This window comes from Pongo pygmaeus, chromosome 2, assembly GCF_028885625.2.
Source record: "Pongo pygmaeus isolate AG05252 chromosome 2, NHGRI_mPonPyg2-v2.0_pri, whole genome shotgun sequence".
In the NCBI taxonomy this organism is placed as follows: domain Eukaryota; kingdom Metazoa; phylum Chordata; class Mammalia; order Primates; family Hominidae; genus Pongo; species Pongo pygmaeus.
The window spans coordinates 203,684,700-203,712,568 of NC_085930.1; the positions used below are offsets into that span (position 1 = coordinate 203,684,700).

Genomic DNA, 27,869 nt, shown 5'->3' on the forward strand with positions numbered 1-27,869 from the left:
TACAATTGTTGATGTAAATTTACAAAAATTTAACGTCACATCAGAATTTCATACACTTTAAAAATCAATAACAAAGCAAAATACTCACTTGTAAATACCACTACCAAAATGATTGCCAGATCAATGAAGAGAAACTGGAAGTCTCCTAGGTTACTTAAGATCTACAGAAGTAATTTTAAAAACATTATTAGTTTTTGGGAATTATTTTTATAGTGTCCCCAGGTTTTATTAATAGTTTGGATTTTCCCTATAACGACAACTTAAAAATGACACTTGGACCTGCTTAAAAATTGAAATATAAGTGTCTCTGAAATTAAATATAACATATATTTACAAATATTTGATTTAGTATATTAGTATAAAAAGCATCTCCTTAAAATTCGTTCAATAGGCTGGGCGCGGTGGCTCACACCTGTAATCCCAGCACTTTGGGAGGCCGAGGTGGGCAGATCACGAGGTCAAGAGATCGAGATCATCCTGGCCAACATGGTTTTTTTGGCAAAAAGAAAACACAAACATTTACTCAAAATATTCAACGTTGTAAATTAGTATCTTCATTTAATACCATCCCTTCTGATACTTTCTACAAATGGTCAAATGGGATAGTGTCACCATGAGTCTTTAGGATGTCAGAACACTTTGATTATAAAATCTGATAGGGTACCTGTGGCCATGGCTGTTTATACTTTTTCTCCAAATGCAAACCATTCTCCAAATTCAACAAACCACTGTTGGAACATCTTTTCTCATTTTAACTTTTTCAATCTGCTACTCAAACTACAGTAAATTGAAGGTAAATTTATAGGTACTACTCACATAAACAATTACTAATAGATGCATTCAAAATCAAACACATACACTCAACATCTTAATTTACCGTGCACATTAAGTGTTATCTCTGCACACAATGTTAATACTCACAGAATACAGCAGAGTAACACTGAAGTACTGGATAATGCTGTACAATGCCATGAATTTAAACACACAGAAGGAAGTTATTAAAGCAGCACGGCCTTCCCTGTGAAAAGAAATCAAATGTTGGCCTATGAATAAAAGCGTTTTAAACTCATTTTCCAAACCACAATTTTATCTTAACAGATGAACATCAACAATCAACGGCTACAACAAAGTGCTTATCCACCAAAAGAACTAAACCAAATGAGGAGTAGCAATCAATCTGTTACTAATAAGTTACAGCTCAAATGTGCTAATCTGCTACTATTAAACAAATTCATATTACTTTTTATGATAATTTTCTCTTCTGTATTATTAAAGACAGAGAAAAAGGGATGAGAAAAATTTTAATTTATACTACCTGATAAGGTTTGGCACACAGGAAATACTAGGAGTTTTAGAGGTAAAGGGAGATGCCACTGAAGCTTCGAGCTCCGATAAGGAAATGCCTCCGTGTGCCCTCTTCAAAGCCTAATAATTTTAAGAAAACTGGTTAAGTTTTGTGAATATGATTTAGGCTAGAGTAAGAACTATAAAAGTAAATCACAAAAACTATACTTACACCACAATCATTTGCGCCATCACCACACATCCCAACAAAATAACTAAGAAACAAAACAATGTTAAGATTTTAATTAATTTCTTAAACTACAAAACATTTAACTTATTAAGACTTTTCTATTACAGTATTATAAAGAGCTAACACACCAAGATTCCCCCAGTGGAACTATGAATCTTTTCACTATAGTGAACACAAGTGTGCTGCTTTGCAAACAGCACCGGACCGCAAGTGAAATGAGCTAGGTTATTGTCCTACTTCTGTCACATTATCGGCAAATCATTTTGGTGTCTCAATTTCCTCATCTTTAGAGCAAAGCACCTGTGCCTACAGTCTTTAGTATGGCTACTTTTAAAGTTATCAGTAAAAATTTATCCCTTAATAACCTGAAACATAACTGTTTACTAAAATGATTAGCCACTTCTATCAAGATAGAGCACCTGAAAGAATGAAGTCATAGAGAAAAAACTGTGGATTTTGTACTTTAGCTAAATAAAAAGCACATGAGACTCTTTTAAAGAGGCACTTAAAGTTCTCATCTATCTTATAGATCACAATTATATATATAAATATGAAATATTAGTATAAGAAACATATAAAAATTATTTTTCTGATGCTGAAATGAAACCATCATTCATCAAAAACCAAAACCAAAAAAGACGCCAATACTTACTCAACATTTTGCAATGCTTCTATCAACTGTGTCTTCTGATCAGGTGCCATACGGGCAAACACGGTGCCATGCAACATCAGCTGGAAACAATAATATAAATTTCTCAAAAATATTGTTCACGATGCACTCATGTGAGCACATACATAGACCCAAATTACTTACCTTAGGAACAAGGTCTTGAAAATGCTCCAGTATCACTGAAAATGATTTTCCATTCATTGCAAAATGATAACGAGTCATTTGAAGATCGTCTAAGCTATCATGGACCAATTTAACCGGAATAGCCTGTGTATATGAGACATTGGGAACAATATTTAGGCAACCAAACCAAGTAAAACAATTCTATTTTAAACGTATTTGTTCTAAAACTGAATTCTTTCATTTGATATGTTCCACAACACAATGAAAGCCTGACATTTATTCAAAGGAAAAAGAAACTCAATTAAATATCAGCTTCAATTTGAAACGATGCATGAACTGAGTATGATAGACCACCTGCATCCTTTACTACTAGTTACCTGAAGAATACGATAAACATCTGGAATTCTTGTACTTTAAAACTATGCTTCTCATCTTAACTAAATATCAAAATTTGAACATTGAGATTCCTGGGTCTGTCCCAGTCCTAATGAAACATAATCTCTGAAAAAATAGCCCAGACTTCTGTTTTCATTTAGTTTTTGCTTTACTGTGTTTTAATGCACCACTTTTTTTATTTTTTCAGACTAAATTTAAATCAACAAACTTTAAAAGGGACAATCAATCTTGACCTTACCTCTGGGTCAATTGCTGATGGATGACTGCACTGCGTGAGGGAGTCTGCATAATGCCAATTTATTTTGGCAACTTTCCCATCCTTTGGAGGTAACGCTTCGGCAATAATCACTTTATCCTGAGGTAGAATCATTCCACAGTCTCTGGCCACAGAGACAGCAGTCAACATACTGTCACCTGATTTTCAAAATATTTTAAATGTATTAAAATTAAAATGGAAACGTGAATGTATCAAACACGCAATTGCTGAGAATCTACTAGTCTCCATGACTGGGCTGGCAGAGTAACAATAACGTATGGTTCTTCCACTTACAGTTTAAAAATAACAGAACTGGAACATACTTATCAAAAGAAGCCTCAAATAATGCAAGCACGTATATGCTAATGAAAACATCTCATCCACAATTTTTAAAGCCAAATATAATTCTCAATCTTTTCCAGTCATGCACTATTTGTATCTACACAATACCTGGCACGGTGCTACACACAGATCAGGTGGCTCAATAAATACTTACCGAAATAACTTTACAAAGTGACTAGTGGTCTGTGCAAGAACACTAGCACCATATCATAGAAAATGATGAATTACAAAAGCAAGATTATACAAAACAAAAAGGTAAGACAGGTAATAAGAACAGGTGTAAACGAGAAACAAGAGAGACAACTTCTCAGTCATGAGAAGAAAGAAGAGCAGCAAGAACAGGATCTTATTAAGGAGAAGCAGACAAAGGTTTGTGGATCCCACTGCTACCAAAACAGAAGAGCGAGATATTTCTTTCCTCAATTTCCACACACTATTTCCAAGAATATCTTCCTATGACCTTTGGTACACAAAGCCATATTCTGGCAAGGGGAAAATAAATAAATAAATAAAAGAGGAGGACGAGGAACAGGTGAAAAGTGTCTTGACAGAGAAGACACAAGAACTAAGAATGGCTAGAATGCTAACAGACTTAGTTACCTTGAGTTATATGGTAAAATTATGTTATTAGATAGATCTCAAGAGTCTAAAACACAAAAATGTATACAGACTTTCTCCATATTAGTCTTACTGAACACGTAAGTGCCATTAAGTATCTTAAATCTGATTATCTGCTAAGAAAAAAAAGAAAAAACAGAGCTACCACAATTTCACACAGCTAAGGAGTAAGAGTTATCTAACATTATTAACAGTATAGTAACATCAGGAGAATCCCTTAGATGTACTAGAAAAAAAAAAAAAGTAGGCTATTTCACTAGAATTCAAGCTAGGGTAATAAACAATATCTTACATATAAACATTTCATGCTATCAAATATCTATGAATCATTTTCTATGTACCTGACAGTTCTAAAAGTTGCAAAGGACCCCAACATGAGTAAAACATATTCCTAACCCTCAAGAATCTTATATTCTAGTACAGAAAACAAATCTACAAATAACACAAGGTACAATAAGTGCTATAAGAAATATATGAATAAAGAGAGAAAACAAAAAGGAGTCAAGTTTAAATTTTTACAGTGTACTTTTACTATTCTACTATACTTTCTATAAATAGGATTCGCTAGACCTCAAAAAGAATACGGCAGTTATCTTGCACTTGGGAAAATATTCAGAGCTAAAAGAGAACTTAGGTTGAAACCGCTATAGACTATATAATACGATTTTATAACTGATTATCCCTCAATATAATATGACTTCAGCTCTGTCACACTCCATTTGCTTCTGTGTTCTTTTATAAAGTCTAACCTGTGACCATGACGGTGCGAATGTTGGCTTTATGCAAATCTTCAAGTACTGCAGGGGTTTCTTGCTTTAATTTGTTCTGCATTATAATTAATCCCATAAAATCCATGTTGTTCTCAATTGCATCTCTGCAGAAAAAGAAGTTTTAACACATAATGGTTTAGTCAACTGAGTAAGCAACTTATGTACACAAAATATCTAAGCAATTAAAAATGTCTATAAGTTACAACGCAGTTTAAAATATCTATAAATGAAAACATTTTATATGCTGAATAAACCACGTGTGTGTTCAAGAGTTCAGTATCTCAATATAATAATCATTTGGAAATGTATGTCACTGTACACTAAACAATTCTAATACTAAGGAATATTCATCTTGTGTAGTATCCAAAACTAAGCATAAATCTATTCTTTACTGCTCTCTACAACATATCCTAATTTAAATGTTAAGTGAAAAAGAAAAAACTGTGCCACAAGCACATTCAATACAGTTTTTGTGGATTCATTAACAAGTCTCAGATCAATTCTATAAAACAATTACTGACCCTGAAAATGTGACACAAGAACCATTAGCAATCCAACAATGAGATCTACTTGGGACCCAGAGATGGGTCTTTGAAAATATTACTAATATCGTTATCAAGATGCTATTCTTTAAATAACTGAGTATCAAGAATGCACCAGGCACTATGCTAGTCACTGGGAGGTTAAAGACAAAAAGGGATGATCTCTACTCTCAAGAAACTTGGGTGGGGAAACAGACATGCAACCAAAGAGATGCACACAAAAATAGTATGTGCTTTAGCACTATAAAAGAGATGAAGTCTGTTCAGTGATAGTTACGTTCTTAAGAAATCCCAGGTCAGGCATTGTAGCTCATGCCTGTAATCCCACCACTTTGGGAGGCTGAAATAGGAGGACTGCTTGAACCTAGGAGTTTGAGGCCAGCCTGGGCAGCATAGTGAGACCCCATCTCTACAAAAAATGAAAAAACAATTAGCTGGGCATGATGACATGTGCCTGCAGTCCCACTACTAGGAAGGCTTGAGGAGTGAGGATCATTTAAGGCCCAGGTGGTCAAGTCTGCAGTGAGAAGTGTTTGTTCCACTGCACTCTAGCCTAAGCAACAAAGAAAGACCCTATCTCCTATCTCAAAAGAAACAAACAAAAAAAGAAAACAAACAAAAAACACTTCAACCTACCTAAATTATATCATAGAAATTTTTTTCTCAATGGGGAAGGAGGAAGGCCTGAGGTCAGAGACTAGAATTTCAGACTTGGAATAACCAAGCGATTTTTCTGACAAAATTCCAATAAAAGTTGCTTGAAGTATGTATCTATGAAATCTAAAATCTCTGAAACACCTAATTTCTAACAATGGGTGGTAAGGATATTAGAGAATAGTTGAGAAAATTAATATAAATGAAACTGCTGGTGGTAACAGCAGGAAAAAGCCTTGAAACCTGAAATTGTATTTCAAAGCCCAAAGTTGTATCAATGTGAAGACAATGTGTCAAAAGCACTAAGCCATTTTCCTTCAGGCCCTAGTTTCTGGCTTCAGCTCGTCTCCTAACTCTCTCATACCATATGAATGATACAGGTCATGGAAATCTTACCCTCTAGTTAGTGAATAGTCCAATATTCAAGATATAAAGGCTTAAGCTATAAGGGAAATGCTAAAACCTGTTCCTACAAGGTAAAATGGAAACAGAGGTCTCGGTGGAAGGGTAAAGAAGAAAGGGAGTAGAGAAAGAGAGGAAAGTTAACAAGGAGGGACAGGGTATCCTCAGCACAAGGACAGTCTATCCAATGTCATGGAAGGATGTCTCAAGATGACACGCCTAAGAACTATAGGCAGCCAGGCGCAGTGGCTCACGCCTGTAATCCCAGTACTTTGGGAGGCCAAGGCGGGCAGATCACGAGGTCAGGAGTTCGAGACCAGCCTGGCCAACATAGTGAAACCCTGTCTCTACCTAAAATACAAAAATTAGCCAGGCATGGTGGTGTACATCTGTAGTTCCAGCTATTCAGGAGGCTGAGGAAGGAGAATCGCTTGAACCCGGGAGGCAGAGGTTGTGGTGAATTGACATTGTGCCACTGCATGCACTCCAGCCTGGGCAACAGAGCGAGACTCCGTCTCAAAAGAAAAAAAAAGAACTGTAGGCAATTCAATAGTTAGTGTTTATGGGGGAAAATGGCAAAGGCATCCATTTTCTTATCCCCTAGCACCCTTGCTAGTGTGAAGCTATAAATTAAGAAGAGACTAATGTGTCCTTAGTAGGAATTAGGATATAATATTATACCTATTTGTGGTTCCCGACATGCATATGTATCACATAATTTGGGTAGAGGTTTTTCTTTTTTTTTTTTTAAACTCATGCTTAGACCTCACCACCTCCCCCAAATAGGCAGAATTAGCAGGACAGCCAAGTGACACTCCTTTCTGCTTACAAAACTAGGTACATCATGAAATATTCCTAAACAAAAATGCTATCCTCAAAGGTAGGTCTGTATCAGTTACAGTCAAAGTGACAATCCTTGAATATGACACTGTCATTTGACGGGGGGGCATGGAGAGTACTGGGGATTAGGAAAGAAGTGGAGTGGGAGGAGCTTGGTTACTATGACTCATTATATTCTGATCGAAATTAGTAGTTATATCCAACCGCTTGGCAAAAGTGAGAAGATCAATTGGTGAAAATAAACTTCTATAAAATTACATTTACTGTTCTTGGAATGTGCCTGACACACAGTGGGCACACAATAATTAACAAATTGAAAACAGTTTCAAAGAGCTCTAAGGAAAAAACATGACGTTACAATAACATAAGGAAACACAGTAAACAGTCAATACAGAATGACCACTTAAGGCCAGGAGTTCGAGGCCAGCCTGGCCAACATGGCAAAAACCCCGTCTCTACTAAAAATATAAAAATTAGTCAGGTGCGGTGGCACAGAATGACCACTTAAGGCCAGGAGTTCGAGGCCAGCCTGGCCAACATGGCAAAAACCCCGTCTCTACTAAAAATATAAAAATTAGTCAGGTGCGGTGGCACAGAATGACCACTTAAGGCCAGGAGTTCGAGGCCAGCCTGGCCAACATGGCAAAAACCCCGTCTCTACTAAAAATATAAAAATTAGTCAGGTGCGGTGGCACCCGCCTATAATCCCAGCTACTTGGGAGGATGAGGCACAAGAATTGCTTGAACCCGGGAGGCGGAGGTTGCAGTGACCCGAGACTGCGCCACTGCGCTTGAACCCGGGAGGCGGAGGTTGCAGTGACCCGAGACTGCGCCACTGCGCTTGAACCCGGGAGGTGGAGGTTGCAGTGACCCGAGACTGCGCCACTGCACTCTAGCCTGGGTATGGGTTGAGACTGTCTCTCAAAAAAAAAACCCAGAATGAAAGGAAATCAGGCAGTGGGGAAAATGTACTTTTACTTCAATCACCTAAAACAATATTATATTAGATATCTTTTTCATGCATTCAATAAATACTCAATTACATGCAAATTACTGTGCATGACTAATATAACCGTCAATGATGGTGACTGGGAAACTAGGAAAGCCGTTCAACCTCACCTGCTAATATTCTGTACTTTATGCCACGTCAGTTTTGACTCCAATTTTCTGTGTGCAAGAGCAATCACACGGAAGCCCTGTTTAGTGAAGTCTTCCAAAACGTTTTGAAAATCGACAGGAACTTTTTAAAAGAAAGAGTAAATTTCATTGTTAGAGTTGCTAATACAAGTTTACTCAAATACCAGAATTTTACCCAAAGCATAGATATTTCCTTACCTGTTTCAGGTTTACAAAGACTGGCAATGACCTCGGGTGCTCCTTTCATGTAGGCATCCATTTTCTTATCCCCCAGCACCCTTGCAACCACACTCATACGTTGCAAAGCAGAAGAAAATGGGAACTGGCGAACAATTCCTATTTCATAAATAGCCTATATCATTTCAAAAGACGCACAAAGCACTTATTATTCTTAAAGGATCAAAACAAATATACTTAGTAAGAAGTAAACATTCTTCACTTACTGGAAGTTCAAACAGCTCCTACAAACGAAACAAAACAAGAAAAAATAGTACAGATTAACTCTATTAACACACTAAAGTTAGAAAAAGTTTACTAAGCATCCACAAAACATTATTTGGAAAAGAAACAAGCAACTGTTTTTCAAAGTCAGGATTCAAGATTCCTTCTATACTACTTCCCATTTTTAAAAAGTATGTTCTTAAATATTTTCAAATGTTCTGCTATCCTGAAAATATTAACACTTTAAGTACTAAAATAAACTAAGGGGTGCAAGCAAGTGTACATACCAAAAAACACAAAATAAAAATTAAAAAATAATAGGCTGGCTGGGCGCAGTGGCTCACGCCTGTAATCCCAGCACTTTGGGAGGCCAAGGCAGGTGGATCACTTGAGGGCAGGAGTTCGAGACCAGACTTATCAACATGGTGAAACCCCATCTCTACTAAAAATACAAAAATTAGCCGGGTGTTGTGGTGCACGCCTGTAATACCAGCTACTCAGGAGGCTGAGGCAGGAGAATCACTTGAACGCAGGAGGCAGAGGTTGCAGTGAGCTGAGATCTCACCACTGCACTCCAGCCGGGGCAACAGAGCAAGACTCCGGCTCAAAAAATAATAATAAACTCTGGAAAGAACAAATATAAACAGGAAGGAAAATGAATTACCCAGAATCCTGCCAACCAGTTATACAAATAAGATAAAGTGGTGTTTATCAGAATCTTGGTAAATTTCTTGGATATGTAATACTTATACATGTAAAAAAATTTTCAGGTAACTTAAAAAATAGTAGTAATAAACTAAGGGGAATATATTTAAAAATTCACCTAAAAGTAAAGCCTTTCATACATACTTTTTATTAAATTCTAGGAATACAGATGCAATTTAAGAGGATTAACCACCAGCTGTATAAATCACAAGGCACTAAGCTGCTCAGTAAATAGGAAAGAAAAGTGATAGTACTGAGAATTAAATCTCAACACAGAGGTGTAGCTTCTGATAAACGCAGTTAAAATATTCCTATCTCTGCATAAGAGTTAAATGAAGGACTTGTGACTTCCTCTTCTAGCAACGTTTCAAAATGAGAATTAAATGTAAGTAAGCAGGCTGGGGGTGGTGGCTCACACCTGTAATCCCAGCACTTGGGGAGGCCAAGGTGGGGGATCACTTGAGCCCAGGAGTTTGAGACCAGCCTGGGCAACATAGCAAGACCTTGTCTCTATAAAAAATTAAAATTAAAAAAAATTAAAAATAAATATAAGTAACCACCAACAGTTTTATCTAGCTTTAAGTGACTTCTCACCATTTCTTGGTTTCCTGCAGGGGTAGATTCAGGAAGCAGTTGTTTGGGAGGACGAACCACTGTGGGCATAATTCGATTATGAAGTGCTGTTTCTTCTTCGGTTGCTTCTTCCAGAATCTGGAAAAAAAAAAAAAAGACAAAAAAAACAAAAACACAACATTCAAGCACTGCTTCATAAAACTGAATTCATGGTTCCATTTTTAAATGGAACATTATGGCCATTTTCAATAATTAAAAAAAATGTATGTCCAAGGAACAAATGAGCACTACTGGATCACTAACATAAGTAAAAGAAAATATGAACCAAGATGGTGAGTTAGATACCTAACAACCCACGGGAGAAGGGTTGCTTCATTCAGGGTTAGAAGCAGAATAAAGAAATAGAAACTGATCTCACTTCACTCTTACAACTTGTTGGGTTCAGAGAAAAGCTCTGCAAAAGACAAAAGGTTCTTGTAGTCCCCAGAATTTTCAGGCTCATCCAGTGATTCCTTTCTGCTACCAAGAAAGGATTCGAAAGTACATAGAGCTCAGATATGGTTAGCAGAACCGCTGGGTCAAGAACAGGCTAAAGCACAAAGATATGAGTTCAGAGTTTCTCAGCTTGAATACTTCTAGTTAAGCTAATACTTTAAAGAACTTTTTTGGTGAAAAACATTCAAAGAAAAACCTATATTAAACACACACTATAACTAGTGGGATCAATAAATGAGAAAATAATAGGGAACTGTGAAAAATTAGCCAATTTTGTACAATTCTAAGACACCTTTTTTCGTATCTTAACATCTCTAAAACCGGGATGCATCTTGTATCACATGACACCAATCACATCAAGTCACAGTTGTGACTGGCTATGTGAAACCATTTCATTGATAAGTAAGCTCTGGTGGGATCAAGCATCAAAGCAACTCAGGGCCAGTGAAATATGCCATTATACAAATTTTCTTAATTTCTTTGAAGATCCACCAACACTGAACACTAAATCTACTGAAAATCTATTCAGTTGGAGAAAAGCTTAGAGAAGAACGATAAATCAGCCCATTTTTGTTATTCTCTCTATAAATGAAGTGAGGCCTCCTTTTCAGAATTAAATTTCAAGAGTGTTTACCATGGACTTTCAGTAGTTGGCAGATGGAGCACTTATCCCGTCACCCCCTCCCTCTCTCCCTTTCAAAATGTGGGTAGGGAGGGAGGGAGGTGGGGAGGCAGGGAAGAGGGAAGGGAGGATCCTGTAAATGTAAACAGAAAACAAACCTGAAGGAAGGGATTTCAAATATGGAAACAAAGGGCAAACTGAAACCTATGGATGGATACAAACAGGAACGAAACAGTAGCCCAGAACAAACACAAGATATCAGGTGAGGCAGGAACATTTTATCAGCCAGAATAGCTGAGCTAAAGAAAGCCAAACAAAAAACTAGGGAGTCCTCCTCCAGAGACATAAACTGAATGTCTGACAGGAGCAAAGGCTGCTAACATGAGGGTGAGGATTCCAGAGTACAGAGCTCCACATGTGCAAGCATGGTGAGAATGGGTGAGGAAAGCAACAGAGAGGCTAACTCTGAAACTATTCCTTTGAAACTTTTAAGAACCCCTGTTTATAAGACCCCACCAGACACAGAGCAAGCACCATCCCTCATCCCCCAAGCCTTCCCGATCAGAAACACTAACATACATAGGGGCAAGGGTAAAATTTTAAGTAGCTCACTGCAGCTATGCAGAATTACCAAATCAGATCTTCATTTTTATAGTAAAAAAGTGCCATCCAGATGTACAATGAAAACCAAAAGCATGAAGGAGAGACACCAGGCATGGTGTGGGGGCCAGAGGAGACCATAACCCCAGAGAAAATAAATAATTCAGAAGCCAGAAGGGAACTCTAAAATGAACTGACTTTGTATTTATAAAAGAAGAACTGAATGCAGTAAAATGGTAACAACCAGAGAACGTAAGCAGGCACTTAGAAATTAAAAAGTCCCAATGGCAAAAATAGAAGGAAGTTATAAACAAACAAAAACATGTGCATGTGTGTGGACACAGTAAACAAAAGACAGGTAAAAAAGAGCAATGAAGACAAAGGACTTTGAACTCCTTTGCCTGTGGCCAAGAAATTGTGTCAGTTGAGATCATCTTACTGGCTCTGCTCTACCCTCCCCACCAAGTTGCTGACCCCTGGTTTACCTTAAACACAAAGCAGGGGCCTGAGCTGGTCAGCCTCTATTAAAGGTGTACTAAATGGGTTAACTAAAAGTTACTTTTGCACAATTTTTAAAATATTTCTCCAGTGATGTAGCTTTAGAAATTACATAGCTCCTTTTAGGGTACAAGATAGACTGTCATTAAAACAAAAAGCAGAAATAATCCTTGTATGAGGTAATTTAATTTTTAACTATTATTTTCCTAAAGTTATTTGTATTTTAAAATATTTGACTTACCCATCCAATAGCCTCAAACATTTTCAGATCAAGTGGATCACCAGAGAGCACTCCTTCAATTTTTGTAAGTGAATGACAAGTAGCCATACAAGCAACAAACTGGGATTTTACCAACATCTCATTGCACACATTTTCTTCTGGTGAAAGAAATCTAAGCAGAAGACACACTGAATTAGTTTCATAAATTCTAAGATTCAAGATAATATTCTAACAGGGCTTTTCTGGTTTTGTAATTAAAAAAAAAAAATCTTTTAAATCCCAATCTGAGCTCCTAAGAAAGAGAAACTGTCAAGTGCCAGAAATACAGGGAAAAGAAAACCAGAAGGGTGTGAACTTGAGCTGATGCTATGGCTGCTGGGGGGATGAAGGGAGGAGGCCATCTCAGTAAACTAAGAACTTGGGATTTAATATCCACAAAAGGACAGGAAACAAAGTCTGGCCCCATGCAAAATGGGAAGCTGATACTGAAATGATCCCTCTGACTCAGGAAAGCCAGTACTCTTGAAGAGCTACACGCTCTTGGGAAAAGGGCAGATGAGAAAAAATTCACCCACAGACCTAAAGGCATTAATTATGAATAAGCTTGTCTTTTTCCTCACCCAAAGTCCAAGAAAATAGCTAATATCTGCATAATATTTACTATGCACCAGGCATTATTCTAAGAACTTTAAATTTATTGGCCCATTATCCTCACACCATAGAAAAGGTGTTTTATTACCCCCATTATAGATGAGAAAACTGAAGCAGGGTGGTTAAGTGACTTGTCCCAGGTTACACTGCCCATAAGTAGCAGAGCAAGGATTGAAACACAGGAGGTCAGTTAAAGCCTGTATGACACCGTTGATTATCACTGGGGCTCTTAGCCAAGCAAAGTCAGAACTTCTCCAGAGGGGAGCTCAAACAAAATTCTGTTAAGAATGAGTCCATAATTTAAAGATGCGCTAGCAAACAATTCACCAAGAGTGTCAACAGACATAACAAAGACAGAATTAGAATCCTATAAATTTGGCCAGGCGCAGTGGCTGATGCCTGTCATCCCAGCATTTTGGGAGGCTGAGGCAGGAGGATCATTTGAGGCCAGGAGTTCAAAACCAGCCTGGGAAATATAGCGAGACACTCATACCCATTCCTATGTTTAAAATGAAAAAATAAAGACTCTCGTAAGTTTAAGATAACAGAATGGCAAATCTGAAAGAATGCAAAAAGGGCATTTTAAAATTAGACATAGAAAGAGTAAGACACTGTAGATGCGAGAGTAGGGGTAGGAGCAGACTTGGAAAGAACCAAGTAAACCACGTGTCGTCCAACACACGGTTAGGATTCCCAGAAGGAGAGAAAACAAAACACAAGGAAAAGGCCATAATGGAAGTGAAAAAACGCCTGAAAATTTTCCAGAAGTTATGAAAAACATGAAAGCAGGAAATCAAGAAGCATCATGAACCCTGTACACACAAATAAAAAGATCACAGTGAATCTGCAGAAATTAAGGGTGAAGAAATATTCTTCAAGCAACCAGAGAGAAAAAAGATTACTAAAGAGACTAAGATTTATCAGTACCAATTAACAAAAGGCAGTAAGAGAAATGAAATAACAGCTTCATATAGTATTGAGAGAACACAAGTGTCAAACCTAGAAATCTGTATAGTTACACTATCACCCAAGTGACAGTGGGCTGCTCTGCCTATGGAGGAACCATTCTTTATTCCTTTACTTTCTTAATAAATCTGCTTTCACTTAAAAAAAAAAAAAAAGAGTGACAGTGAAACAAAGCAAATGAATGTAGTTACAGAAGATGGCAATTTACACAAGATGCAATGGTTAAGGTATTTGTACACCTAGGTAAATCTAAGCATGCAGATTGTATAAGACCAAAATCATAATCAGAAAATATTATGCAACAAATACATATAGGAAGGGAGGAGAATAACCAAAAGTATCTTACAGTCCATAGGTTTGTTTTGGGGGGCAGGGGACTGGTTAAAAGGCAGTATTGACACCCATGAACTTTAAGTATAAATATTGATAATGTAAGAACAAGCAGTATAAGATTAGGATGCATAAACTGAGAAAATGAGAGAAAAAATGAGAATGTGAAAATGTGTATGTAAATTGGGGGAGCAATGGTAGAAATAATTTCTAATATACCTGAATAAATGTGCACATCATGGCACAGAAAGACGGAAAAGTAAACAAGTGGCAAAACACACACTAGGCAAACATCAGGCAAAAGAAAGCTGGTATAGAGCTATATAATTATAAGACAAAAGAGAATTTAAGGCAACATGCATTACTAGGGATAAGAAAGGTCACAATGTGACATACTATTTTCCAAGACACAACAACTCTTGAAATTACATTGGCCAAACAATACTGTCTCCCAAGCTTATACACCAAAATTTAGCAGACTTTTGACGGGGGGAGTGGGGAAGACATAAACAAAACTACAGGAGTAAAACTTCTGAGCTTCAAAAAGCAACAGAAACAAAAGTAAAGAGATGAGCCAGAGACTAATAGGATAATTTTCAATACACAATATTGAAAAAGATTACTATCCAGAATATAAAAAAGACCTCTAACAAATGAATAAGATAGACTTCACAACAGAAAAATGAGGATATAAACACACAATACACAGAAGAATGCTAAATGACCCTCCCTCCAAAATGTGAAAAGATGCTCAATTTTATAAGAAATGAGAAGAATGTAAAAACCACAATGTAATACTCATATCCATCCATCTGGCAAAAATTACAAGTCTGACAATATTAAGTTTGGCAAGAATGTGGAGTAAAAAGATCTTTATCCACTGAGAGAGAAAGCATAAGTAAGCTGAAGCTGTGCCCATGCTATGGCCCAGCCTTTCCATTTATAGGAATCTAGCTTACTGAAACTCAGCCACATGCCTACAAGGACTTGTGTGTAAGAACTTTAATTGCAGCACTATTTGCAACAGTGCAGAGAAAAAAGAAGAAAAAACAGAACTGTCTCTTAGTAGAAGAACAGACAAGGTTTAATCATTCAATGGAATAAGACAGAGCAGTTAAAATTAATAAACTAGATCTGCACATATCAACATGGATAAATCTTGAAAACAAAGTTTGGAGAGGGGAAAAAAGCAGCAAAACCTATGTACAGTATATCATTCATGGATACTTATTTATAGATTTATACTTAGAAAAAATATAAAATATGCAAAAATAATTTCAGAATGGCAGTAGGAATTGGGGAAGGGATAGAGTGGGACTTTGGCAACTTCTATGATATTTTAATATTCTAAAGGAAGAGATCTGAAGCAAATATGGCAACATGTCCACAGTTTAATCCTGGTGTAGGTACACAGTTGTCTATTACTTCCTTTATGTTTGAATGTGGCACATGTTAAAATATTAAAAATAAACTAATAAACTATCAAGTCTAACTAATATTTACCGTGCATTTTCCACTCGTTGAATCCCCCAAAGATCTAAACCATCTTCAGTTAGAGTTCCAGTCTAAAAAACAAAAAAGCACACATGCACAAAGTATGGATAATGCCTCAAAAAAACCCAAAAATAAAAATAAAAAACAACCACACAGCATTAGAAACTATGCTACATATAACATAATGGAGTTCTACAGAGTTAAAAAAACAAACAGGCGAGATCCCTGATAGAGAATGGCTTCCAGGACATATGGTTAAAGTGGGAAAGGGGGTGCAAACAATGATCACAAATCTTCTACATAAGGGGAGAGAGGGGTATATATTTATGTGCTTATACTATCAAAAAAAAAATCAATGGAAGGATGCACCAATTAACCTATCTTATCAATCAATAAAGGATGCCTATAAAGGAAGGAAGGATTACTGTATAAGGAGAGCCAAGAGGAACAGGTTAAAGTACATCAGGAAGAAGCAACTGGCCAAATCCACAAGGTAAATGACCTGGTTTCTTCAACAAAATAATTGGAGGTAAGGTGTAAGTAAAGGCAATTGTTACATGTTAATTGTAAGCAATGTAATCCCTATTTGGATTCTGACTGAAAAATCGATTAGTAAAAATTTGAGATTTGAGGAAATCTCAACTGGATATTAGAAAAACTAAAGAATTGCTAATTCTGTTAAATGTGATAGTGATATTTTAAATATCCTCTAGACACACACTAAGGTAGTTACGAGTGAAATAATGTCTGATGCTGTCCCCTTCAAAATGAGCAGATAGATAAAATAAGACTGACAATGTGTTGATAACTGATAAAGCTTGGTAATGAGTAAATGAGTGTTTATTATACATGCATCTTTTCTCCACTTTTGTCTTAAAAATTTTAGGAAAGTTTCCAAAAAAGACAAGCATAAGTGAAATTTCTTGAACAGATAAATATGAAATAATCGTGGCAGTATGTGACATATTTTTTTCTAACAGAACATGTTTCCCATTTTTTCTGTAATAATGAAATGCACAAAAATCAAATTCGTCTCACATCAGTTACCCAGAAAAGTGTGGTAGAAGGTTTTTGGTCAAAGTTTAATTCTCAGAAAACTTTAAAGAAAATTCCACCTCAGGAAAGGAGAAACCTTTCTAAGAGGCAAGATATACTTCACACAGGTACATAATTTGTCATTTTCACATAAAATCAGTGACCTTCATAATTCTGAAACATATTCAATAAAATCATACAGCAAACACTAAACATACACACTTACAAGCAATAAAATCATAATAAATATATATGTATGGAGCCTATTGTGTTAACTAAGAATTACTGTCTAAAAAATTAAAGATCACGTAATCTTTACTACTACTACTGTTAATACTACTAGGCCTAATTCTGGAGTTAACTGCAGCTTTGAGCAAATAAGCAATATCCAAAGTATTAAAAATTGAGAAAATAAGAAATACAGCATGTCCTCAAATACCATTGTTTTGTCCGTCTTTTTTTATAACATGATGGGGGCCAGTGGTGGGGAGAGCTGAGGCCCAGCCGCGACCACTATCTACATGGAGTTTGCAGGTTCTCTCCCCGTCTGCATGGGTTTCACTCCAGGTACTTCGGTTTCCTCCCACATTCAAAGCTACGCAAGTTAAGTGAACCAGCACATTTGAACGGTCCCAGTCTGCGCGAGTGTGAGTACACCCTGCGAAACGATGGCGTCCTGTCTAGGGCTGGTTCCTGCCTCGTTCCACCAGTTGCTGAGATAGGCTCCCACTACCCATGAGCCTGAAATAACACAACTGGGTAAATAATTCCCTTGTTTTTATTTCTTTCTTAAATGAATGTATAGCTCATATTTATTTCAATGATTAATATCAGAAGTGTTTTAGATCCTTATTTAGAAGTTTGGTGATTTTTTGTGACCAAAATATGGCACAGGAACTTAAATCTCATTTGTATCAATTAGCCTATGGTAAAACTGGTTTCATTTCATTTAAAGTTGCAGTTTCCAAGAACCTATCAGTAATGTTAAGTGAGAACTTATGGTATAGAAAAATGATGCATATACCAAATAAGTGGAGGAAAAGGAAAATTAGAGGAACATGACAGAATGTGTCTAAATTTGTTGACAAAGAAAATAAAAAAACATTGATCTAAATATTTAAATGCTACAAAGTAACCTTTGAAAGTAACTATGAAACTGAACCAACCTTGTCAAAGCAAACAAGATTGAGCTGTCCACAAATATTTATTCTTTGAGGACTGATACAGAAAATACCGATTTTTTTCAGTCTTCTCTGAGCATACACAATACCAGCAGTCATTGCAGCAGGAAGTGCAGGGGGCACAGTAATTGTGATAATATCAAGAGACTCGATAATTATGACCCCAACTTGTACCTACAATTAACACAAAAATAAATGTCAAACCCCCAGTATTATTTACTGATTTAATATGGGTATTTCTTTAGTGCAAATCTGTAAGCCATTTTCAATTGTATATTTCAATTTTATGTATGTGTGTGTATATACATATCTATTAACCATATATAATTTTTTTCTTCAGATATTTCTGCAAAATAAAAAAGCTCAGTGGATTATAGAATGACAGCTACTTTCAAAAGAAACTTATCTCATTTTCAAGGCGCTACATACTTCACACATGACACACTTCAAAGCCGGTCAACAAGCTTTATCAGATATTGACTCAGCATGCACACACCTTACTGTGCCAGTCTCCACTTCTGACAAGCGGCGCCTTCAATTAAATAATCAAAAATCATTTTAACACTGTATATTACATGTCAGAGGTAAAAAATAGAACATAAAGCTTTTGGTGAGTATGTGGGGTTTTTTTTTTCTGTTTTTTTTTTTTTTAAGTCACAAGACCAAGTAAAAGACCATTTAAACCAGAGCCACCCAAAAGAAGTGTCCTTTACAATGGAAATATTCTATAGCTGGGCTTTCTAATATCATAGCTACCAGTCTCATGACTTTGTTAGCATTAAATTAATTTAAATTAGCTTAAAATTTTAGTTCCTCATTCTCATTAGCCACATTTCAAATCCTCAATAGCCGCATGTGATAAATAACTGAGGTTCAAACCCTATTAAGAGTCCCACATACATACCTCATTTAAAATGCTATTAATAATAGTGTAGATAAACCCAATGCCAGCAACTGCCACAAGACATAGTAGAAACAAGTAGGCATCTCTGTAGAGTTTAAAATCAGTTGGTTTGGGATACAATATGGAACGAACAAGCTGTCCTTTGGAAGTACTAAATCCTTTCAAAAAAAGAAGACAATTATTGATATTTTTATAAGAAAATGAGAATTATATCCCAAAACAGAATCTCCCTCTCTTTTTGTTTTTTTGAGACAGTCTCGCTCTGTCACCCAGGCTGGAGTACAGTGGTGTGATCTCGACTCACTGCAAGCTCCACCTCCCGGGATCACGCCATTATCCTGCCTCAGCCTCCTGAGTAGCTGGGACTACAGGCACCCACCACAGGCCCGGCTAATTTTTTTGTAATTTTGGTAGAGACGGGGTTTCACCATGTTAGCCAGGATGGTCTCAATCTCCTGACCTCATGATCTGCCCACCTCGGCTTCCCAAAGTGCTGGGATTACAGGCGTGAGCCACTGCACCCAGCCCAGAATCTCTTTCTAAACATTTAGTAGGTATCAAATATGCTGAAACATGCAAAAAGAGATTAATTAAGATGTTTCCTACCTGTTCTAACAACTATGGCTTTGACGAGTTCTCCAGTGTAGAAACGAGTCTGAATAACAGTTGTCCCACAAAACAAAGTATGTCGTTTATGTGTTTCTGGATTATATAATTCATCTCCTATTCCTTTCACATCCACAGAAGGATTTGGCAAATTAGTCTTTGTCACTGGAACGCTTTCTCCTTGAAAAAACAACAACAACAACAAAAACAGTTTACAAATTATTAAACGAAAGCACAGGAATCAGTATATCTACCACCAAAAAATATTAAATTGTTAAATATTTTAAATGCTACCATACTGTTTACAAGAATCACTAAGAGTTGTATATGTGGATAACATGGCTTAATTTCTTGTCTACCAATTTCCTCACATAGAAGTATCAAATATTATCTCCCACAATAATTCCAGAAAGTAATTTGTGGCTCAAAGGTAATATTTGTTTATATTTAGAAACAGTTGCGTTGTTCAGTTTCAAATAATTTCAAAAAAGATTAAGTAGTTGCTATAGTCCCTGCACCTGTTTTCTTATCTCTGAGAACTAATGGTAACAGTGGAAAGCACTGTACAAGAGATGTGAGGGCCTACCCTGATCCACCCCTACATACACACACACACACACACATATATACACACACACACACACACACACAGAGAACAGAAAAGACAGCTGGGCAAAAAAGGGACGTGAAAATGAGTAATGTGGTGGTTCTCTCAAACAACCACAAACAGCCGAATTCTTTTTAAAATTAATTCTCTGTAGCATTCACATTTCTTGCTTCAAAGAAGGCATGTGTGTCAGATATGTATTTGTTTGTGTGTTTTAAGACACGAGATATGTGTTTGTGTGTTTTAAGACACGACTCTTAACAGTTTCAAAATGTATTACATATAAATCATTTTCTAGCCAGATCGACTAGGACAATTAAAAAAAATTCACACGATTAAAATAAGATATTGGACAGGCACAGTGGCTCACGCCTGTAATCCCAACATTTTGGGAGGCCAAGGTGGATGGATCACTTGAGGACAGGAGTTCACGACCAGCCTGGCCAACGTAGTAAAGCTGTCTCTACTAAAAATGCAAAAATTAGCCATGCATGGTGGCACACACCTGTAGTCCCAGCTACTCAGGAGGCTGAGGCATAAGAACTGCTTGAACCTGGGGACGGAGGCTGCAGTGAGCCAAGATGGCACCACTGCTCTCCATCCTGGATGACAGAACAAGGCTCTGTCTCAAAAAAAAAAAAAAAAAAAAATCAAGCTCTACCTCAAGATTGTGAATTTCCAAAGGGAAGTCATTTTAAAGCCTGTATCTCCTCAGTTCAAGAAAAATATAAAATCTTTCTTTATTCCCACTTTTTACACATCAAATGGGGAACCAAACACTGTATGCCACATTTTCTGTGGGAAAAGGCCGCCTTTCCACTTCCCTAACCATAAACCATTTCCTAAGGTCCAAAGAGTAGCCAGAGTCAGGCCAAGAAATGTGACCAACACTATAGCACAGTATCTAGTATTACAGCTGAGTATAATGCAGAATTTGGTCTACTCAGAATTTTAAATCTCCAATATCCAACATATTCATGAGTAAAGGTACAAATGACATACCTAATTTTGAAAAGGCTTAATCAGTAACTTAGTCATGATATATCATGAACAACTCATGTTGATATTTACTCATTTAGTTTACCTGTTAACATGCTTTCATTTACAATGCAGGTACCATTAATAAGTACAGCATCACAAGGCATTATTGTCCCATTTAATGGAATGACCATGACATCTCCTGGCACAAGGTCGGTAGAAAAGATTTCTTCTATTTCTGAAATTAAAGAAAGAAAGAAAAATCTGAAAAAGATATTCTTTACCTTGGAAAAATACAGCAAATACTATTCAGAAGTCATCTGATCTCAATAAGAAGTTTATAATGGGGTAAAATAGAAAAATCCAACAAATCGCAAGTTTTTACAAATAAGATTATTAGGCTAACAAAGCATGGTGTGTCGGCTAGTTAGTCTCCTGCTAGGACACCAACTGTGCACAGGTGATGCAAGTACCCTCTGAGGAAGCAAGTAAATGTGCTTCAACACTCATGATAACCGTCCATGATAAATGTTGACTATTAGCCTAAAGAAGAGACACAATGAGTCCACAAAGGAGATGCCTGTGAAACAGGTCAAACAAACTCCGATTTCTATAATCCCTTGGAAACAGAAGGAAGCACTAGAAAACTTAGCATATTTTCTTTTCAACAGCGTATCTATAATATTCCTTTTCTCACTGCCACTATTTATAACCTTCAAGTCTCATTGCCTCAATATTCCTAAATTACTCTTTTTAGATATTATTTTAAATATGAGTAAATTCATTAAATAAATTAAACACTGTAATATTTTATCTAGTTCATTATTTCCTTACAAATTTTAGTGAAACACTTTTTAAAAAAGATCTTCCCTCTGGTACAAGTTGGTGTTTGAAAAAAAGAAAAATGAAAATGAAAAGATCTTCCGAAGGGTGAAAGGCTTTTCTTTAGGGTCCCCTTATATGTAGGTATTCTCTCTCTTTTCCTCTCATTCTCTAACACCCTCTCTCTCCCTGCCCAGGTTTAATACTGTGCTCAGAAGACAGTCACACTAGTTTATAAATGGAGATGGATGAGAAGAAACCTACTGTTTGTGATGTTAGCCTGTAAGACAAACACTCTTTCTTTCCTCTTTTTTAAAAAAGGAAGTAATTTACTAAATTATGAGGGAACAACTTTTAAAGAATGACATTTAGTACACAGTAGATATTATCGATCTTCATTTTAAAAATAAGATCCCTTCTTTTAAAAATTTGGATTTCTTTAAAAAGAAAATAAATCCATTCTTCAGATGGGAAGAAAAAAGTAAAAATTTGACTTTTCTTAAAGCTTTTAAATACCACTTGAAGTTCTACTCCTTTTAGGCGTACTAGAAAACAAGGTATCAATGATATGTAAGACTATACAAAGTGGGTAAGGAAGATTCAAGTTGAATGGTATGTCTGCCCTGGCATCCCCATTATCTTCAGCAACAGCAGAACAAGAAGAGGAGAGGCATCGATAAGCTACACATCTTAGACTTCAGCTAAGGGAGGCAGATCTTCCCAGCTAGAGTAGCAAGTGGCCAGGAAGCACAGGGAAGGAAGCAATCTCTTGGATTAGTCTGAGTCAAAAAAATGGAGACTGATTTGGTGTTCTGAGTAAATCAAAGCGGCTTCTGCCTCCAAGGCCCATGATGCTGTGCTGCCTCCTTTACCTCTTCAACATCTTGCCAGACAAGTTACATGTCCAAAACATTACCCTTCTTGCAAGCCTGCTTCTCTTCCAGAGTTTCCTATTTAACTAAATAGCACCAACATCCATCCACCTAGCCAGACACCGCTCCATGGCCTCATATCCAATGAGTTAAATCCTGTTCAACGGTCACATTTAAGTATCTTTCGAACTCATTTCTTTTCATCTCCACAATCGCTACCTTGATTCGGGGGGGCATGCCTTCAGTATTACTCTCCTCTAAACCAGTCCGAATGTGGACGCCAGCATGATTTTTTTCCAAAGGGCAAGTATTTTATCACTCCTCTGCTTAAAACCCTTCAATGGTGGCTACGCATGGTGGCTCACGTCTGTAATCCCAGCACTCTGGGAGGCCAAGGCGGGCAGATCACTTGAAAGTACCAGACCAGCCCCGCCAACAAGGTTGACACCGTTTCCACTAAAAACACAAAAATTAGCTGGGTGTGATGGTGCGTACGCCTGTAATCCCAGCACTTTGGAAGGCCGAGGCGGGTGGATCACTTCAGATCAGGAGTTAGAGACCAGCCTGGCCAACATGGTAACACCCTGTTTCTACTAAAAATACAAAAAACTGGCTGGGCGTGGTGCCACATGCCTGTAATCCCGGCTACTCAGGAGGCTGAGGCACAAGAATTCCTTGAACCTGGGAGGCGGAGGTTGCAGTGAGCCAAGATTGCCACTGCACTCCAGCCTGGGAGGGAGACTCTATCGAAAAAATAAAATAAAATAAAATAAATTAACAATAATATCCTTCAATGGCTTTCCACTGTCTTTTGGACTGAGCCCAAATCCCTAACATGCTTCAGAGAGCTATCCATCATTTATAGTTGCTGTATTTGTCATACTAAATTTCTTCTTTCAGTTCTTATAATGTCCACACAATCTCTAATTTCTAGGTCTTTGGGTATTTAGAACCCTCTTCTCTCCTTCTCTCAGCCTCCCCTTATCAACTTCTCACCTACCTCTTATTTGGCTAATTCAAATAGTCACCACTTAAAAGCACTTAATCAAAGAAGTCATCCCTGATACCTACAGTAAATGAGCTCCCCCTAATATATAAGTTGGCTGACTTCTCCTTATCATAGCATTTGTCACACTGTATTGTTACTGTTACTACTGTTATCTCTACACTGAATCCCGAGCCTAGCATACTGCCTGTTACATAGAAGAAAAATACAATTTTATATAAATAAATGAATTTGATACAAACTCAGGAACTGAAATGTATACTTTTAGTTCTTAAAAAAATGAATGTATGTGCGAGGCAGAGTGGCTCAAGCCTGTAATCTCAAGACTGTGGGAGACTGAGGCAGGAGGATCTCTTGAGCCCAGGAATTCAAGACTAGCATGGGCAACACAGTGAGACCTCGTCTCTTCAAAAAAAAAAAAAAAAAAAAATTAGCCAGGAATGGTGGCACAAGCCTGTAGTCCCACCTACTTGGGAGGCTGAGACAGGTGGGTAAGTTGAGCCACTGCACTCAGGCCTGGGCAACAGTGACACCACATTGACTTTAAAAAAAAAAAAAAAAAAAAAAAAAAAGGCCAGGTGCAGAGTGCAGTGGCTCAAACCTGTAATCCCAACACTCTGGGAGGCCAGGGTGGGCAGATCACTTCAGCCCAGAAGTCTGAGACCAGACTGGGCAACATGGCAAAAACCCTGTCTCACCAAAAAAAAAAAAAAAAAAAAAAAAAAATTAGCTGGGCATGGTGGCATGCACCTGTAATCCCAGCTACTCGGGAGCCTGAAGTGGGAGGATTACTTGAGTCCGGGAGGTCAAGGCTGCAGTAAGCTGAGATTGTGCCTTTGCACTCCAGCCTAAGTGACAGAGACACTGACTCAATCAATCAAAGAATGTATATGTATTATACTTTGGGCTTACTTCACACATTATGCCTAACAGGTATCTTTTTTGATTTATTCTTCCAACATTCACTTCAATTACTTACCTTCATTTACTCTACAAACTGAAACTCTTACGGTACTATGAGTTGCCACCATGTCATGCAACATAACATATTGCTGAAAGAGGAAAAAGAAGTTAGAAACTAGCCAATATGAACTCACTCCTCAAGAAAAAAGCCAGAGTACTAAAAAATAAGTTAATTCAATAAATGCATATCACTCCATCTTTATAAAATGTCGAGTCAGAAATTCAGATTATTCATTGTTTTAGTTCAAGACAAAACAAGAAGCACTTTAACAGGATAGCCCTGAAAACAGTACCTTCCAGTATTCCAGTCTGTGATCAGCAACTACAGATCCCTATGGTCTCTAGACAGTCAAGTGGTAGAGTCTTGACTCTAAAAAGCACCTGCCATCCCCAACCTCCCAACCCACAAAACAAACAAAAAAGGGAGGTAAGAAGGAGCATATAGTCATGCAACTAAAATAATGACTGCACTGAGAATTTACTTTGTGCTGAGTACTATTCTATACACTTTAGATGTTACTACAAAATACAAATACAGTTGTGAAACCCATAATAAATTTGAACTTACCTTTCTAATGGAATATAGTGAGCTTACAATTGATACTATGGACATAACCACAATAGCTAAAGCATAGTAATAGTATTCATCAGTGCTCCACAGTATAACACTGAACAGCTGGAAAATGTAAAATGGGTTGAGAACCTAAAAAAACAAGATTTTAAAGTCAAACTGAATGAGGTATTAATGACCATACAGATTGTCCACCTTTTCATTTGACAACCAAAAAGATACAAATATGTACAAGATAAGCTCCATAGTATTCTACGGCAAAATGTACTTCCCTAAAAAGCAGGGCAGGCTGGGCACGGTGGCTCACACCTGTAATCCCAGCACTTTGGGAGGCCAAGGCGGGCGGATCATGAGGTCAGGAGATCAAAACATCCTGGCTAACATGGTGAAATCCTGTCTCTACTAAAAAATACAAAAAAATTAGCTGGACATGGTGGCGGGCGCCTGTAGTCCCAGCTACTCAGGAGGCTGAGGCAGGAGAATGGCTTGAACCCAGGAGGCAGAGCTTGCAGTGAGCCGAGATCGCGCCACTGCAGCCTGGGGGACAGAGCGAGACTCCGTCTCAAAAAAAAAAAAAAAAGTAGGGCAATATGCTATCATACTCTTATTATCACTAAACTACTAGAATTTGGCTAAATAAGGTTAATTTAAATTATTGGCATCCATTTAGATTCATACCATCCAAATACAGACTCAGCTAGAAAAGGCTAGTAAGTGTATGATTTTAGCCGTTCTGCAATCTGCTTTGGCAATAAAGTACATTTATTTCCAATTACTGTGCTCTGGGCTAATAGAATACAAAACTTTTAATGAAACTGAACAAATGTTTGCTTACTATAAACTCAAAACACAAATTTACTTATATATCAAAAGTTAACTGGAGGCCAAAGGAAAGACAAATATGAGTTAATGGGTTATGTTACTTTGCTTTCTCTAAGATGATAACTAAGTATTAAATCCTGAATGAAAAAGAGATAAAGGGAGACCTTGGCAATGAACTTCGTCTACCCAAATGTCATGATATTTTATCAATTTCATTAAACATCCCCCGCCCAATGTCTTAAAATTGATGCTTCTGTACTTTTCAAAGCACTTTCATATATAGTCTCATTTTACCTCAAAACCAAATGAGATAATTGGAAAAAACTTATTCCAAGTTTATAGGTAAAGAAGCAACAGAGAGAATGTACTAAAGATCAGAGCTGGTTACTGATGGAACTACATTACAAATCAGGCTTTCCAATTCCTAATCACTACACTATGCTATGCTCATAAGCAACATTACATGGCCACTCTCAGGAACTGATGAAAAACAATCTTACTTCTACTACTAAAAGTGTTCACCTAATACAACTAATTCTTGAGCTTTAGCCAAAAACCAGAATGAAGATTGGTGAGCCTAACTCTGCTAGACATTCAACAGGTAATAAAAGCAAAACTAGACAAAATTTTAAGAATACATGCCCCAGATTCTTTCTCTACCAGAGTAAATGTCTTCCGTCTTTACCTTCCAAGTAAAAATATGCAAAAAGAGGTTAGGAAAAAGAAAACCAAGAATATTTTAATCACGAATCATTCCAAATTGACACATCCATTGATCATGACTGTTAAGTTATATACAATCAATAGTCTTACCTCTTTAATTAGAAGCTTAAAAACAGAAGGCACTTTTACAGCAATTTCATTTACTCCATAAAGCAGTTTTCTATAACAGGAAAATACATTAATAGTATTACATTATATCATAATAGCATAATTTACGAAAGGCATTGTATTAGGTAAGGCTTAAACCACAGACTGTTCTTATTCATGTCTCCAAACACCTGTCTTCTATAATTCAAACTCTCTACCTACAGAATTTAAAACGAAGATACCTATACTGGTAGCACTTAACTTCATTTTGTCTCACATCTTTATGTGTGACAAGTATCTTTCCCACTAGTCTATAATACCATGTGAGCAAAAGGTTCTCTTTTGCATCCTTGAACACACTAGATCTTAACAATTTTGAATTACAATTATTTTTTGCAAGAAACCAAATAAATTTGAGGGACCTTATTTTTTTTTAATATTGCACTACCAGTGTTTAGTTCAAAACATTGTACATTTGACTTTAAAAGAAAATGCTTTTAAAGTTTAAATGTTTCCACTTAATTCCTTATGTTACAATAGTATTTTCTATATGATAGAGTAATTCTAGACTTTTATGAAGTGTAAGGCTAAATTAAGTGAATTTTATGTTCTATCCCTTTGAAAGAACATGTTACAGAACTATAAGAAAATTTCTTCTTGAATTTCAAAGTGGCATTTATCTTTAACATATGCAATACACTGGTGTATTTTTATGATTTAACAAGGAATAACACAATGAAGAAGATTATGTCTCCCAATTTACAATCTTTCATTACGGTGAATTTGAACTCATGCTTGTATTTCAGAAAATCT

General features: G+C 36.8%; 1 protein-coding gene across 10 annotated transcripts in view; it reads right to left on the bottom strand.

The window, feature by feature from the left end:
• The window catches only part of ATP13A3 (ATPase 13A3), an 83,565-nt gene that overhangs the window by 25,405 nt on the left and 30,291 nt on the right, over positions 1-27,869 (bottom strand). For all 10 annotated transcript variants that reach the window (XR_010125806.1, XR_010125805.1, XM_063662566.1 and 7 more), the window contains 21 exons: positions 27,060-27,129; positions 25,422-25,556; positions 24,870-24,942; positions 21,297-21,428; positions 19,606-19,785; positions 19,000-19,157; positions 18,081-18,269; positions 15,889-15,950; positions 12,460-12,610; positions 10,025-10,141; positions 8,728-8,745; positions 8,483-8,636; positions 8,267-8,387; positions 4,689-4,813; positions 2,962-3,137; positions 2,349-2,471; positions 2,187-2,266; positions 1,517-1,559; positions 1,316-1,425; positions 922-1,018; positions 89-161 (listed from right to left, as the gene is read on the bottom strand). Coding sequence is in view for 8 of the 10 variants with exons in the window: in XM_063662566.1 (XP_063518636.1) it covers positions 89-161; positions 922-1,018; positions 1,316-1,425; positions 1,517-1,559; positions 2,187-2,266; positions 2,349-2,471; positions 2,962-3,137; positions 4,689-4,813; positions 8,267-8,387; positions 8,483-8,636; positions 8,728-8,745; positions 10,025-10,141; positions 12,460-12,610; positions 15,889-15,950; positions 18,081-18,269; positions 19,000-19,157; positions 19,606-19,785; positions 21,297-21,428; positions 24,870-24,942; positions 25,422-25,556; positions 27,060-27,129 (2,387 nt within the window). In the remaining 2 variants the exon portion in view is untranslated. The remainder of the gene's footprint in view (positions 1-88; positions 162-921; positions 1,019-1,315; positions 1,426-1,516; positions 1,560-2,186; positions 2,267-2,348; positions 2,472-2,961; positions 3,138-4,688; positions 4,814-8,266; positions 8,388-8,482; positions 8,637-8,727; positions 8,746-10,024; positions 10,142-12,459; positions 12,611-15,888; positions 15,951-18,080; positions 18,270-18,999; positions 19,158-19,605; positions 19,786-21,296; positions 21,429-24,869; positions 24,943-25,421; positions 25,557-27,059; positions 27,130-27,869) is intronic.